The 13,145-nt window shown below is 60.3% G+C and overlaps 1 protein-coding gene across 2 annotated transcripts in view; it reads right to left on the bottom strand.

Annotated features, from left to right (window-relative positions):
* Window positions 1-249: 249 nt before the first annotated feature.
* The window catches only part of Inava (innate immunity activator), a 17,445-nt gene continuing 4,549 nt past the window's right edge, over window positions 250-13,145 (bottom strand). The window contains exons 2-9 of one of the 2 annotated variants that reach the window (XM_048357608.1): window positions 12,319-12,443; window positions 11,862-11,978; window positions 11,074-11,287; window positions 5,875-5,928; window positions 4,952-5,162; window positions 4,541-4,714; window positions 2,469-3,132; window positions 250-877 (exon numbers count right to left, since the gene is read on the bottom strand). In XM_048357608.1, coding sequence (XP_048213565.1) covers window positions 785-877; window positions 2,469-3,132; window positions 4,541-4,714; window positions 4,952-5,162; window positions 5,875-5,928; window positions 11,074-11,287; window positions 11,862-11,978; window positions 12,319-12,443 — 1,652 coding nt within the window. In that variant the 3' untranslated portion in view covers window positions 250-784. The remainder of the gene's footprint in view (window positions 878-2,468; window positions 3,133-4,540; window positions 4,715-4,951; window positions 5,163-5,874; window positions 5,929-11,073; window positions 11,288-11,861; window positions 11,979-12,318; window positions 12,444-13,145) is intronic. The other variant, XM_048357609.1, reaches the window with a different exon arrangement.

The raw sequence follows: 13,145 nt of genomic DNA on the forward strand, positions 1-13,145 counted from the left end.
AGCCTCCGGCCTGGGCGCTCAAGTGACAATTTCCGGAAGACCCAAGCCAGGCTGGCGGCGTAGAAGCCCAAGGCATGGAGAGAGAATGGTGATTGGAGCCCCTGAAGGGATTTATAGGTCCCCCCCCGCCCCCCAAATAGCAGGGGTCAGGAAGACAAGAGGGTACCGGGGCCCTCTGACCTTTCACCTACCACTTGGTGTGCATCACAGAGCACGTATGAAGAGGGGGAGGGGTGTCTCCCTAGGCCACGGTTCCCAGAGGCCTGGGAAATGGGGGAGTGGGCCTCATCCAGCCCCCACAATGAGGGCACAGGAGGGCCAGGAGCTTTCTCAGACTCCGCTGAGTGTCCAAGGGCTCTTCCTTGGCCACCCGTGGTGCACAAGGACACTTGTCTTGCATAAGGACACTTGTAAGGTGGTCAGTCAAACCAGCAAGGCCGTAAGTCCAAAGAGGCCAGGGTCCGGGGGTGGGGGGGACAAAGTAAAATCCTATCATAGGACCCCGAGGACAAGTCACAGATAGAAACCCTCAGGTCAAGGCTTCTGGTATCAAAAAAAGGAAAGGAGCGAAGGAAGAGGGAGGGAGGGAACAAATAGATCGTGGGGATGAAAAAATTAAAAAACAACAACAACAACCACAAAGGCATCTTCAGCTCCAGGTCATCGCCTGCGATGGGGTGGGGGAGCGGAAGGAGGCACTTGGGGGCGAAGGGGTCTCGGCCCCGGCTCCAGCCCCACGGGGAAAGTCTTTCCCAGCAACGACGGCGGCGACGGCGCGGGACAGTCACACTTGGCTGATGATTTCTCCGTTCTCAGGGACGAAGACTTGCACGGGGACCCCCTCGGGCGACCTCCGGAGCACACACACCGCGGGCACCTGCCGGGGGCGGGGAGAAAGGAGCCGTGGGTGAGCACAGCGGGCCCACGGGCCAACCTTGTCCCTCGAAGACGCGGCGGTGGCGGGGGGTGGGGGGGGGAGGCAGGGGGCGGTTCTGGCTCTCTGTGTCAGAGGGACACTGACCTCCTCCTCCCCTACCTTCCCCGGGCTGGCATGTCATCGTCCGCCCTGTCTGGCAGGTTGGGATGAGCTAGATCTGGGCCGGGGACAGGTCTCGGCTCGCAGGAAGGGAAAAGCAGGGAGCTGCCCAGCCGGGCCCGGCAGCTGCGGCCTAACGACTTGTGTGTGGAGGCGGGGGGGGGGGGGGGAGTGGGAGGCCGCTGGGGTGCTGGGAATCTGGGGTCTCAAGGGAGCAGCCTGTGGGTGACTTGGGGAGCATGTCCTCCGCAGAGCTCTCCGCACTGGGACGGCAAAGAAAGGAAGTATTCATGCACGCCAGTGCCGTGAGTGAAGGCACCGGGGCCAGTGTCGGGGTGCTCTCCATGCTAGATACACCGCACCAAGGCCGTCCCCCCGCGGCCCGGGGGGGTGGCTCTGGCGGTGATCGAGCACTCTGTGTGCACTGCTAACCATTCCAGTCTCTTATCTGCCCTGTGAGATACCCCCCCCCCCCGCTACTCCCACCCCTCAGCAGGGAAACAGAAGCTCAATAGTCTCCTGCCGAACCCTGCACCTGGCAACGAACAGGACTAGAATTTGAACCTGGTATTCCGGCTTGAGAGCGCACGCTCTTTGTTACTGGACTCCTTGCTGCTCAGCTTAGTGTTGTGGAGGAGTGTCAAGAAGAACGGATGGGGGGCTGGGAATGGGGCTTAGTGGTGGCGAGCTCGCCTAGCATGCATGAAGCCCTGGGTTCGATTCCTCAGCACCACATATACAGAAAAAGCCGGAAGGGGCGCTGTGGCTCAAGTGGCAGAGTGCTAGCCTTGAGCAAAAAGAAGCCAGGGACAGTGCTCAGGCCCCGAGTCCAAGCCCCAGGACTGGCAAAACAGAACAAAACAACAACAACAGAATGAAGAATAAATGGGTGGCTCACATCTGTAATCACAGCGACTGAGGAGGCTAAGAGCTGAGGATCACAGTTCAAAACCAGCCTGAGCAGGCAAACCTGTGAGACGCTCATCTCCAATTAACCACCCAAAAAGCTGGAAGTAGAGCTTTGAGTACAAGAGCCTCGAAGTACAAATGCTCAGGGACAAAGCCCAGGCCCTGAGTTCAAGCCTCAGGACAGAGCAAAAAAGAAAAGAAGGAAGAGGAAGAGGGAAAAAAAGAAGAGGAAGGGGAAGAAGGAAGAGAGAGGAAGGGAGGGAGGGAAGGAAGGAGGGAGTGAAGGAAGGTAGGAAGGAAGGGAGGAAGGGAGGGAGGGAGGGAGGGAGGGAGGGAAGGGAAGGGAGGGAGGGAGGGGAGGAAGGAAGGAGGAGGGAGGGAGGGGAGGGGAGGGAGGGAAGGGAAGGGAGGGAGGGGAGGGAGGGGAGGAAGGAGGGAGGGAGGGAGGAAAGGCTGCCCCCCCCCCGCCCGCGGAAGCCCGAGCCCCGTGCCCCCCCCCGCCCCGCCCCCCGGGGGCGGGTACCTGTGCGCGGGGCCCCGGGGGCCGCCCGAGCCCCGGCGGCAGGCTGCTGCGGCCGCGGAAGGCGCCGTGGCGGTCGAGCGAGTGCGGGCGCGCGCGGCCGCGGAGCCGGGCCCGCTCGTGCCACCACTGCAGCTCCTCGGTCACGGCGGCCCGGCTGAGCGCGCGGCCCGCGCCGTCCTTCAGCGAGGGCGTCCGCGCCAGGCCCAGGCGAGCGCGCGCCGCCGCCGCGGGGGGCCGCGGGAAGCGCAGGGCCGCCTCGCCCGCGCCCCACTCGCCGCCGGGCCCGGGGGGGCCCTCGGCGGCGGCCACCACCACGTACCGCGCCCCCGCCGCCGCCGCGGGCGGGAGGAAGCCGGCGGGCAGCAGCAGCCGGGCGGCGGGGTGGGGCGCGGGGCCCCGGGGCCGGCCGGGCTCGGCGGGGGGCGGCGGCGCGCAGGCCGGGCGCGGGAAGGAGATGTCGGGGCTGCTGCTGCCGGGCGAGGTGGGGTGGGAGGCGCTGGAGGCCTCGGAGCCGCTGTCCTCGGAGCACGAGTGGCGCGCGCGGGGGGCGGCGGGCGGCGGCCCGGGCACCGGCACCGTCACCGTGTAGTGCGTGGGGCGCCGGCGGGGGAAGGCGCTGCGCCCCCGGGCCGCCTCGGGCCCCGGCGCCCGCGACGAGTCCAGCCTAGGAGGGAAGGCGCGCGGTGAGAGCCCGGGAAGGAGCCCGGCGCCACCGTGCCTGTCATCCCAGCTACTCCGGGGGAGGCTGGGGTCCGAGGATCACGGGTTCGAAGCCAGGCCGCACGGACTCCGAGTTAACCACCCCGGAGCCGGGAGTGGAGCCGTGCCGTGAACTTTTAAGAAAGCTCAGGGAGTTCAGGCCCCAGGATTGGCGCACGCGCATGCTCGCGCACACAGATGCACGCGCATGCTCGCGCACACAGATGCACGCGCATGCTCGCGCACACAGATGCACACGCGCGCGCACACATGTACACACACACCCGCACGCCTTGGATGTGGACGCCCAGGGCACAACGTGGCCCTAGGTCAAACCTCCTTGGAGCAAATACACAGCAGCCGCACGCCCTCCCACGGGCTTTCAATCATCTCTAGAACCTTCCAGGGAACGCTTAATATGGTGTCAGAGCCGTGCAGAGCCGTTCCCAGGCTGGTTTTGCTCCCAGACCCCGGGGCCTCACACAAGGTCTCCGTTCACTTTTTTTTTTTTTTTTTTTTTTTGGCTTTTTCTGCTCAAAGGTTGGAATTACCCCCCCGGGTGACCCACGCCTCCAGGGCCAGCTTTTTGCTGCTTAATTGGAGTGGGGACAGCCTCTCAGATTTGTCTACCTAGCCTAGGTCAGAACCACGCTCCTCCCTCAGACCGCGGCTTCCCGAGTCGTTAGGATTGTAAACCACGGGCACACCGCTTTCTTAGTCTGGATTATTTAAGAAAGTTAAGTGTGAGTAACTGGAGCTCAGGGCCCTGGTTTAGAGCCCCGACACTGGAGGGGGCGAGGAGAGACTGTACCCATCCAGGGCAGATATAACACACTCAACACACACACACACACACACACACACAGAGATGGTACTAGGATTTGAACTCAGGGCCTCACTCTCTTGCTTAGCTTTTTTTACTCTATCATTGGAACCACGGCTCTGCTTGCAGCTTTTTGGTAGTTAACTAGAAATAAGAGTCTCGGCTTCGTCTACCCACGATGGCTACAGACTGTGATCCTTAGACCTCAGGCTTCTCAGTAGCAAGGATACAGGCATAATCCACTGGTACCTAGCCAGGAAATTGTCTTTCAACAATAACTCACGTTAAACTATGGCTCTATAGGCTAATCCACTGATGGACAATGGGGCGACGGATCCCCGAGGCCCCATGTATCTCCTCTACAAGCCATGACAGCTGGGTATTTGTTAATTCTGTGTCTGCAGCTATCTGATAGAAAATTCTGGAGAGAGGCCTCAGAAAAGGACCCTCAGGAGAAGCCACGATGCTAGCCCTAGGTCAGCCAGGGTGTATACTGGTATCCCCAAACCCTGGAGAGTGGGTGTCCTCACGGGTCTGGGTGAGCTCTTACCTCAGGGACTGGGCCTGGCCACGCCTGCCCTGCATCTCGGGGGTGGCTGGGGCGCTGGTGCGGCCCTGGCGCTGGGCGGGACCGCCGCGGGTGGGGACCGCGTGGGAGGGGATGGGCTCCGGCAGCCACAGGCCGGAGGCGAGGGGCCCGTCCTGCGGTGTGGCGGCCGGGCTGCTGGAAAAGGATGATGGGAGGGAGAGTGGTCAGCGACGAGAACATCTCCAGTGAGGAGCCCAAGAACTACCGAAGAACAGGGGTCCAGCGGGGGGGTGGGGAGCCCCAAAGTCAGGACCACTCACAGCTCGGCCCTCACACGGGAAGGAAGGAAGGAAGGAGTGGTCTCCTGCCCCTTTCCTCTTCCGCCTGCCCAGCCTGAGCATCCGGGCACTTCTTCCCATCCCCTCCCCTCACCTGGACTCGCTACTGGGCTCGGAAGATTTCCGGGACTTCTCGTAGGGATGGTCGAGGCAGGTCTCCTTCCACGGGCTGTTCTGGATGGGGGCCCGCTCCAGGCCCCCCGGCTCGGGTCCCGCAGGCTGCAGCCCCTCAAGGCTCTGGGGCGGGAGAGGCCGGGAAGGCAGGGCCGGGGACTCGGGGGGTGGTTTTGGCATTTGTGAGTCCTCTGCGGGGATACAAGAAACCAGGTGAGAGCAGAGGCCGGGAGAACCAGCCCAGCAAGAAGCTTCTGGCGCTCCCTCCCTCCCATGTCTGGCGTGTCCAGCTGCCCTGGGCATGGCTCTGGCCCTAGATACTCAAACTTTGTTTTCTTCTCCTCTGGGCCCCCCTCTTTCCCACAGCCCTATCTGCTCCTCAAGTAGCCGCCTTGGCTCTACATGACTCCATCTGTCAACATTCGCTCCTGGTGCCCAAGGGGACTGCGCAGTTGGAGGCGGAAGCTAGCCCTCTGTTAACCCATTCGTCTTGTTCCAGCCCTGCCCAGGCGCCCTATTTCCTTATTGGCCCGGGCACTCCCTTGGCATCACCGCACCTCCCTGTCCTTCCATCTTGCCCCTGACATCCTCAGCATTGGTAAGCAGAGTTCTTAAGGGACAAGGGCAGATCAGTTCTTGGCCCTGACGGGTTCCTCCTGGGATACAGCCCCAGCGTGAAGGAGAGGCCTCTGGGGTGAACAGATGATGTGGGGATTCCCCTTTCCCTCCTCCCACAAAACCACTGGTCCCAGTCAGGGAGGTGGTGGTCAGCAGTCTCCCCACCCACCACTGAGCATGCGCAGGGTACAGGAACGACATGGCGGCGGAGGGAGACCCTGAGCTGACACCGTGCCCTCCTAACGCTTTCCCAGCCTCAACGACGTCTTCAAGTCGCGCCCTCACCTTCCTCCAGGAGGAGCCCGTCGGACAGGGAGCTGTCATCCGAGGCGCTGAGCTCTGGGCAAATCAAAGGGGAGAGAGGAGAAGGGAGTGAGGAAGGCAGCCTATGGACACACATTGATCCCGGCCCAACTCCTCTCCCCGGGCAGCGCCGCCTCCACGGCCAGGAAACCCCCACAGCGTGTGTGAATTATGGAAGAGAAGGGATTCAGAAACCTGATTTCCATCCTGCTCTCTCAGGGGCCACAAAACCTTGAATTGGCCATTCCTAAGCTCTGGCCCCAGTTTCCCCACCTGTCAACAAAGGCCATTCTGGAAGACCCTTACAGTGAAAAGAACTTTGGCAATCTTCCCTCAATCACTACCACTACTATCTCCTCCTCCCCCTCCCCCTCCCCCTCCCCCTCCCTTTTGATTGAACTTAGGACCTCACACCTGCTAGGCAGATGATGCTCTATCACTTGAGCCACCCCTAGCCCTTTTTGCTTTGGTTATTTTTAAGATACTCTCACTTTTTCCCCTGTTCAAACCAGACCACAATCCTTCTAACGTAAGTGTCTGTCTGGGTCACCAGTCCAACGGCGCTCAGCTTCTCGGTGGCAGAGAGACAGGTGCATACCACGACATGGCTTGAGATTTCCCCCCAGGCTGGCCTGGAGCTAGGACCACGCCCCCCCACCCCACCCCCAATTTCAGCTTCCTGAGTAGCTCGGATTACAGGCATGAGCCACCACATCTGGCGTCCTGTTTCTACAGGCCTTCTATGATCACAAATAAAACTCAACACAAGGGTCTCGACTCTAAGAACTCCTACATCGCCAGCAACAACAGCCATGCAGCGTGGGAATTTGAGTGGTGGTACTCCGAGGCCAATGAAGTTAGGGTCTGGCCAGCCAGGCCCGAGGAAGGCTCTTGTTGGTGATGTGGCACGTGATCTAAAGAAAATGGGTGTGCACGTCTGCATGGAACCGACGTGAGCCATTGCCCCAGAGTGAAGATAAGCATTCATATCTTAACAATGGGCCTTTATGGTACAGCCTCACAAAGCATTTTCAGCGGCGTTGGATAATGAAGATAAATAATGGCTAATATGTTTACTGTGCCAATAATTTTTTCTAAGTTACGTGTGTGTTTGTATGTGTATTTCTTGTTATCCTTCATAATGTAAGGCGGATTACCTGCAGGTAACAACTGGGAAAAGAGAGTCTCAGAAGACTGATGAAGTCTGTGTCCATTAGTTAACCCAATACCTCTGAGGATTGAGTCTGAATTTACACCTAGACACTTTGAATAGTCTGTGATCTGAGCCACAACCTCTTACAGTCTCTCTTGTTAGCTAGCACCTACGGTGTAGGTCATAACCAGAAGTTTTAAGAGCAGTAAACGTTTCTAACCGCCTGAGATCCTTTATGATAGGAGTTGGTGAACTACACCCATATCTAATTCATTGTCTGTGTTTACCAGTAAGGTTTATTGGAATACAGCTACAGCTTCCTTCACCTGATGTCTGGTTGTAGTTAGCACTGAAACGGCAGCGTTGGATGAGTGGTTGGGAGAGATGAGGGAAAATGGTAAAAGAGCAATATTGATCGAGATGCATTGTACCCATAAACTAACGTGTCACCTGGTAATGCATTTGTACAACTAGCTAATGATAACAAACACACGCATATGTATTTTAAAGAGAGACCACCAAGCCTAAAATACTATCTGACCTTTTGTGGAAAAGAATTTTCCACTCTTTGATGCATAACCCAAATGAAAAGACAAACTTTTACCCAGAGCAGCTCTTAAGCTCTGTGGGGTTCAGTGAAGGAGGTACCCTTTGTTCTCTGCCTGGAGAACAAAGGTTTTTATTGTCCCCAGTGGCAAGTTGAACTACTTTGGGAATTGTGGCCTGCCTCAGCAGTGCAACCCGGGGTTTGCGTCACCCATGCAGCTGTGGCCTAGGTGTGCAGGATGGAATTCCTGGACACAGCTGCTGCTGATCCACGCAGAAACGGCACGCCCGTTTCCTTCAGGTGACGAATGGCCGCACGAAGAACCTTCCCCCGGGCTCAGAGCTGGCTGGCTGGCCAGACCCTAACTTCGTGTGTTTTGCTTGCTTACACACAAGACCCAGGTTCTTATATCTGGCAAGAACACGGTTGCTCCCCACCAGCCCTAACCTTCACGTAAGCAAGGGGAGTCGGGGAGGTCCCAGGGGCTACACTGCCAGTAGGGGAATGGAGACGCTTTGCCCTTGCAGAGGCGGGAGCTGCCAGGCGAGGGCGCTCCAGCTGTTCCAGTCCCAGCCGGGCTCACAATTGTCCTACCCCTGTCCCCAGGCTGCCCCCTCGGGGCGGCCCGGTGGAGGGGTAACTGCAAAAGCCTGGATTTGGGAACTCGGCGGTTCCAAAGCTACACTGTCCAACAAACCAACCCATAGGAGGCCGTGATCATGAAAACGAAGCACAATCAAAAGCTCATTACCACTGTGCCTTCAGGGCTGGAGGAACTGAAATGTATGTGTGATTGTGAGTGTGTGTGTGTGTGTTGACACTAGGACTTGAGCTCCCTTGAGCTTTTTCACGCAAAGCTGGTGTCCTACCACTTGAGCCACACCTTCATTTCTGGCTTTTTGGTGGTTAATTTGGAGCTAAAAGTCACCTGGACTTTGCTGCTTGGGCTGGCTTTGAGCTGCGATCCTCAGGCCTCAGCCTCCGGAGTCGCTAGGGTGAACAGGTGTGCGTATGGCAGCCCCGGCATGGACCTGGACTTGTAATTGCAGACTGCCATATTGGAGAGCCAAGATGGGCAGCACTTCCACCATCTCAGAGGCCCCCCGGGAGTGTGACTCAATCAGCCAGCAAACACACAGCAGGCACCTGTTACATCCAGAAAGAGGTGTGTGCCGAGTGGGGAGCCCGGTAAATTAGTTCAACACTCCTGGCTCCTCGCCACTGGCCTAATTACTCTCACCTGGCCTAATTACCTAACCAAACTAACCCTTGTGTGGAGAGCAAGAGGAGAGAGGTGGGGTTTTATTTTGAAATGTTTTTTTTTTTTGTTTTGTTTTGCTTCGTTTGCTTACTTTTTTTCCCCTTTTAATTCAAAACACCTTTCCTCCTCTGGCTAATTATTAATCTCTCTCCACTTCCTCCTTTCTCGAGGAGTCCAGCTGGGCAGAGGAGCCACAAAACAGGAATTACTTGTCTGGAACTTCCAGCTCTGAGCTTGTAAGCCAAGGCATTAGAACCCAGGACCCGGCGGAAAGCCGGGCCAGAAGCTAGGGATCAGAGCGGCCGCCTGGAGCTGTGGGAGCTAGCAGCCAGTGGGAGGCTTTCCCCTGCGTGTAGCTGCCTCCCTCCTCCCGGGCCCAGCCCCTCCACGCACCTCGGCCGCCCGCCTTCCCACACTGGGTTAAGCCAGAGTCCTGGGCATGTCCTGGCCTGCTTCCCACTCCCAACAAAGAATGTCATTGATCACAATGGTGGCGGCAGAGTGACATCCCCTCAGCGGCCTGTCGGGGCAGAAGCTCTCCACAACCACAGCACCCAAGGCTGCAGACAGTGTGCGGTGGGAAGGGGACCACGGGAGGGAGGGGTGTGACCCCCAGGGAGGGCTCCCAAGGGAAGGGCTCGTGCTGGGGTCTGCGGGGGGGGGGGGTGTGGGGGAATGGAGGAGGGGTGGAGATACTTTTCCCTCCCGGCGGCCTTGGTGACTGGAGTGAGCTCCAGGTTAGAGCCAATGGCTGCGTCGCCCTGGGGAAGGCAGCCCAGTGGTTTTCTGCCACCTACTCCTGGCTGGGTCTAGTCACACACTTCCTACCCCAATAGAGAGCACAGATGAGGCAGGTGCTAGGAAAGCTGCCCGCCTGAGGCACAGGGACTGGGGACAGGGACAGGAGGACAAGGAGAGCCAGGCGGCCGAGCTGACAGGCCGACAGGAAAGTCCCGGTTCTCCAAGCTGAGCCCAATCTGATCCAGCTCTGCTCCCGGGGGGCCTCTGCCTATCGGGCTCCAAGTCCTTCAGATACAGCCAGGGACCCAGGCGGGACCGAGAGCAAGGCCGAGCCCCAGGCTCAGTGCGGTGGGCATTGGAATGGAGGAGTGGAGGCTGCAAGTCTTAACCTGACAAGCTGGATTTGCGTTGAGGCAAAGAAAGACGGTCCTAAGCCGGGTGGCTGGTGGCTCACGCCTGTGATCTTAGCTACTCGGCAGGCTCAGATCTGAGGATCACTGGTTCAGTCAGCCTGGGTTTAGAAAGATCCTTGAGACTTATCACCAACGAACCAACAAAAAGTCAGAAGGGGAGATGGTGGCTCAAGTGGTACAGCACTGACCTTGAGCTAAAAAGCTAAGGGAGAACAACACTAGGCCCTGAGTTCAAGCCCTCGTACCACCATAAAACCAGTATAGTCCAGGCCTCAAAATCACCTACTAATAGAAGCTACCAGCCTAGACACACTGAAGTTGGGGGTGGGGGGGGGTGGGTAATCTCCCGACTCTGACAATTCACTCGGTGCCACAAAGCCACAGGTCTCCAGATCAAAGCCGAGGGTCTAACCAACAGGTACTATGAAGGAGAGCGCAGAGGAGGGAGGAGGGCACAACCTGGGCACTGGCAGGGGCAGAAGGGACTGTGACGGTAGCACCCATCACTGAGGCCGGAGGTCACTTAGCAAGCCGTGTCAGCGGTCGGCTGGCACAGGAAGGGGCGGTGCCTGGGCCCGCCAGGGAAAGGTGTGCTACCTCACGGAGTCCCACTCTGACCAGAGAGGCCATTGCTCTGTGCGCCTGGGGCACCTCAGCCAACCGACCCCAAGATGAAGCTTAAGAGTCAGCCCAGGAAATGCGTGTGCTGGGACTGAGGCTTGAACGCGGAGCCGGGGCTCTCTCCCTTAGCATTTTTTGTTCAAGGCTGGCGCTCTACCACTTGGGCTCCACCTCCAGTTCTGGCTTTTTGGCGGGTGGAAGTAAGACGTTTCTGCCTGGGCCGGCTTCAAACCCCAATCCTCACAGCTCAGCACCCGGACTTTTTGAAGGCTGAGTGCAGAAGGGGGGGAGATGGTCTCCCACGATGGGAGAGGCTTGGCTAGCCCTGCAAGGAGGGGGTCCAGGGGGCCCCCGAGAAGCAAGCCGTGGACGCACCAGACACAGTGCCCGGCACGCAGGTGGCGCTAACCGGTTGCAAAGGCGCCGGCCGGGTCCCCGGGCTCACCTGGGCCCAGCGTGGCGGGCGGGGGCTCACTGTTGCGCCGCCGCTCGCCCAGGCGGCGCTGCAGCTCCCGCAGCTTCTTCTCCTCCTGCAAGGCCGCGTGCTTGCGCTGGCGCCGCGCCTGCCGGCTCAGGTTGTCCTCGGCGCTCAGCCGCCGGGCCGCCTCGGTGATCTGCAGCTGCAGGGCCAGCTGGCGCTCCAGGCCGCTCTGGGGGTCCTGAGGGGAGGGGGGGCGGGGCCGTGCTGAGCCAGGCCCCGCCCACCGCCCACCCACCCACCCCCGGGGCCGCAGGGGGCGGGGCCCGCGTGTCCCCGTGAGCCAGGCCCCACCCACGGGGCAGCGGGGGGCGGGGCCCGCGTGTCCCCGTGAGCCAGGCCCCGCCCACCACCCACCCCGGGGCCGCAGGGGGCGGGGCCCGCGCGTCCCCGTGAGCCAGGCCCCGCCTACCCACCCACCCACGGGGCCGCAGGGGGCGGGGTGATGGGCGGGGCCCGGTGAGCCACCTGCCGAGCCGGGCTGGGTGGAGCCCACGAGGGACACTTTCCCTCCTGACCTCAAAGGGTCAGGCGGGCCCGGCTCCTCCCGCCGAGGCGCCCGCCCTCCCTCCCTCCCAGGCTGAGGTGCCCGGCGGCCTACACCTAACTAACAGGCAGGCACCAGACTGCCTTGCTGGGCGGGTGGCTCTGCTCGCTGTCTGCCCACCCTTGAGCTCTCCGGCTGGGGGTACCCCTCAACCACCACGGTGCTGAACCCCAGGGGGGCCCCCCGGGGAAGGAGGGCAGTGCCTCACCTCTCTGTGCAGGGCCCACTCGTCCAGCTTGTAGGCGGCTCCGATCCTGCGGCGCACCTTGGGGGCCTTTTCTCCCGGCTTGAGGGGGTACTCCGCTGGCAAGGTGCCCGTCAGCTCCTGCGGGGAGGGGCGGGGGGGTGGGGGGGAAGCCCCTCTTCACTTACCTAGCCCTTGGAAGTTCATCGAGTGACCCCAGATTGCGCGTTGCTGGGAATGACGGGGCCACGGACGCCCCTGACCACGTCCCTCCCTCCACACTTGGGGCACCCGGTCTACTCGCTGTCCTCTCTGCAGCCCCTCGGGGTCCCCCCCACTCACGCCCCTCCACCCGTGCCCGGGCTGGGCACCGTGGCACAGGGACTCGGGCCTAGGACTCGCCTGCACACACGCGTGGCCCTAACACCCCAGTACCCAGGCCCCTGGCTCGGGGTGGAAGCTGACTGGGCCGGGTCCTCACCGCCTCCCTCAGGCAGAGCCTGCGCAGCTCCTCCAGGCAGGCCTCCAGCCGCGCCTCCAGGGCCCTCTGCTGCTTGCGCACGGCGTGGGTCAGCTCCTTCGTGGGCGAGACGGGGCTGTCGGGGCCTGTGCGGGGAGAAGGGCACTTGGCTCAGGGAAACTGAGGTTGGAGGTCCTCTTAGCTGCTTGCTGGCAGTATGTGTGCGTACGTGTGCACGGCCTTTAATACCTGCCCACCGATTACAAGCTAGCTACGGTGGCCTGGGTCATCACCACAAAACACCGGTCTCCGGGCTGCCCAGTGGCGGTGGCAATGGACAGCCCGCAGGGAGGGCTCTCCTACCAGGGGACCTGCGGTGGGCGACAGACTGCATGGTCAGAACTACCAGGTCCTCCCCCCCCACCCCCCCAACTTTCTTCTTCCTTTCTTCCACACATACATGCCTCTCCCATCCTGTCAAAACTAGGCCAGGGGGCTGGAAATATGGCCTGGTGGTAGAGTGCTTGCCTGGTTATACAGGAAGCCCTGGGTTCGATTCCCCAGCACCCCATAATAGAAAAGGCCAGAAGTGGTGCTGTGGCTCAAGTGGTAGAGTGCTAGCCTTGAGCAAGAAGAAGCCAGGGACAGTGCTCAGGCCCTGAGTTCAAGGCCCAGAACTATGGGGGGTGGGGGGGTGGCGGGAAAGAAAAACAAACAGAACAAAACAAAGTAGGCAAGGCGAGACTCAGCGGCTTGGCCCTGCAGAGTAATACTAGGTCCTAGACACTGGTCTACTGAGTCTTCCACTTCTCCAGAGTTGGACATAGTGGATCCTGTTCCACATACAA

This window comes from Perognathus longimembris, chromosome 11 (genome assembly GCF_023159225.1).
Source record: "Perognathus longimembris pacificus isolate PPM17 chromosome 11, ASM2315922v1, whole genome shotgun sequence".
Classification (NCBI taxonomy): domain Eukaryota; kingdom Metazoa; phylum Chordata; class Mammalia; order Rodentia; family Heteromyidae; genus Perognathus; species Perognathus longimembris.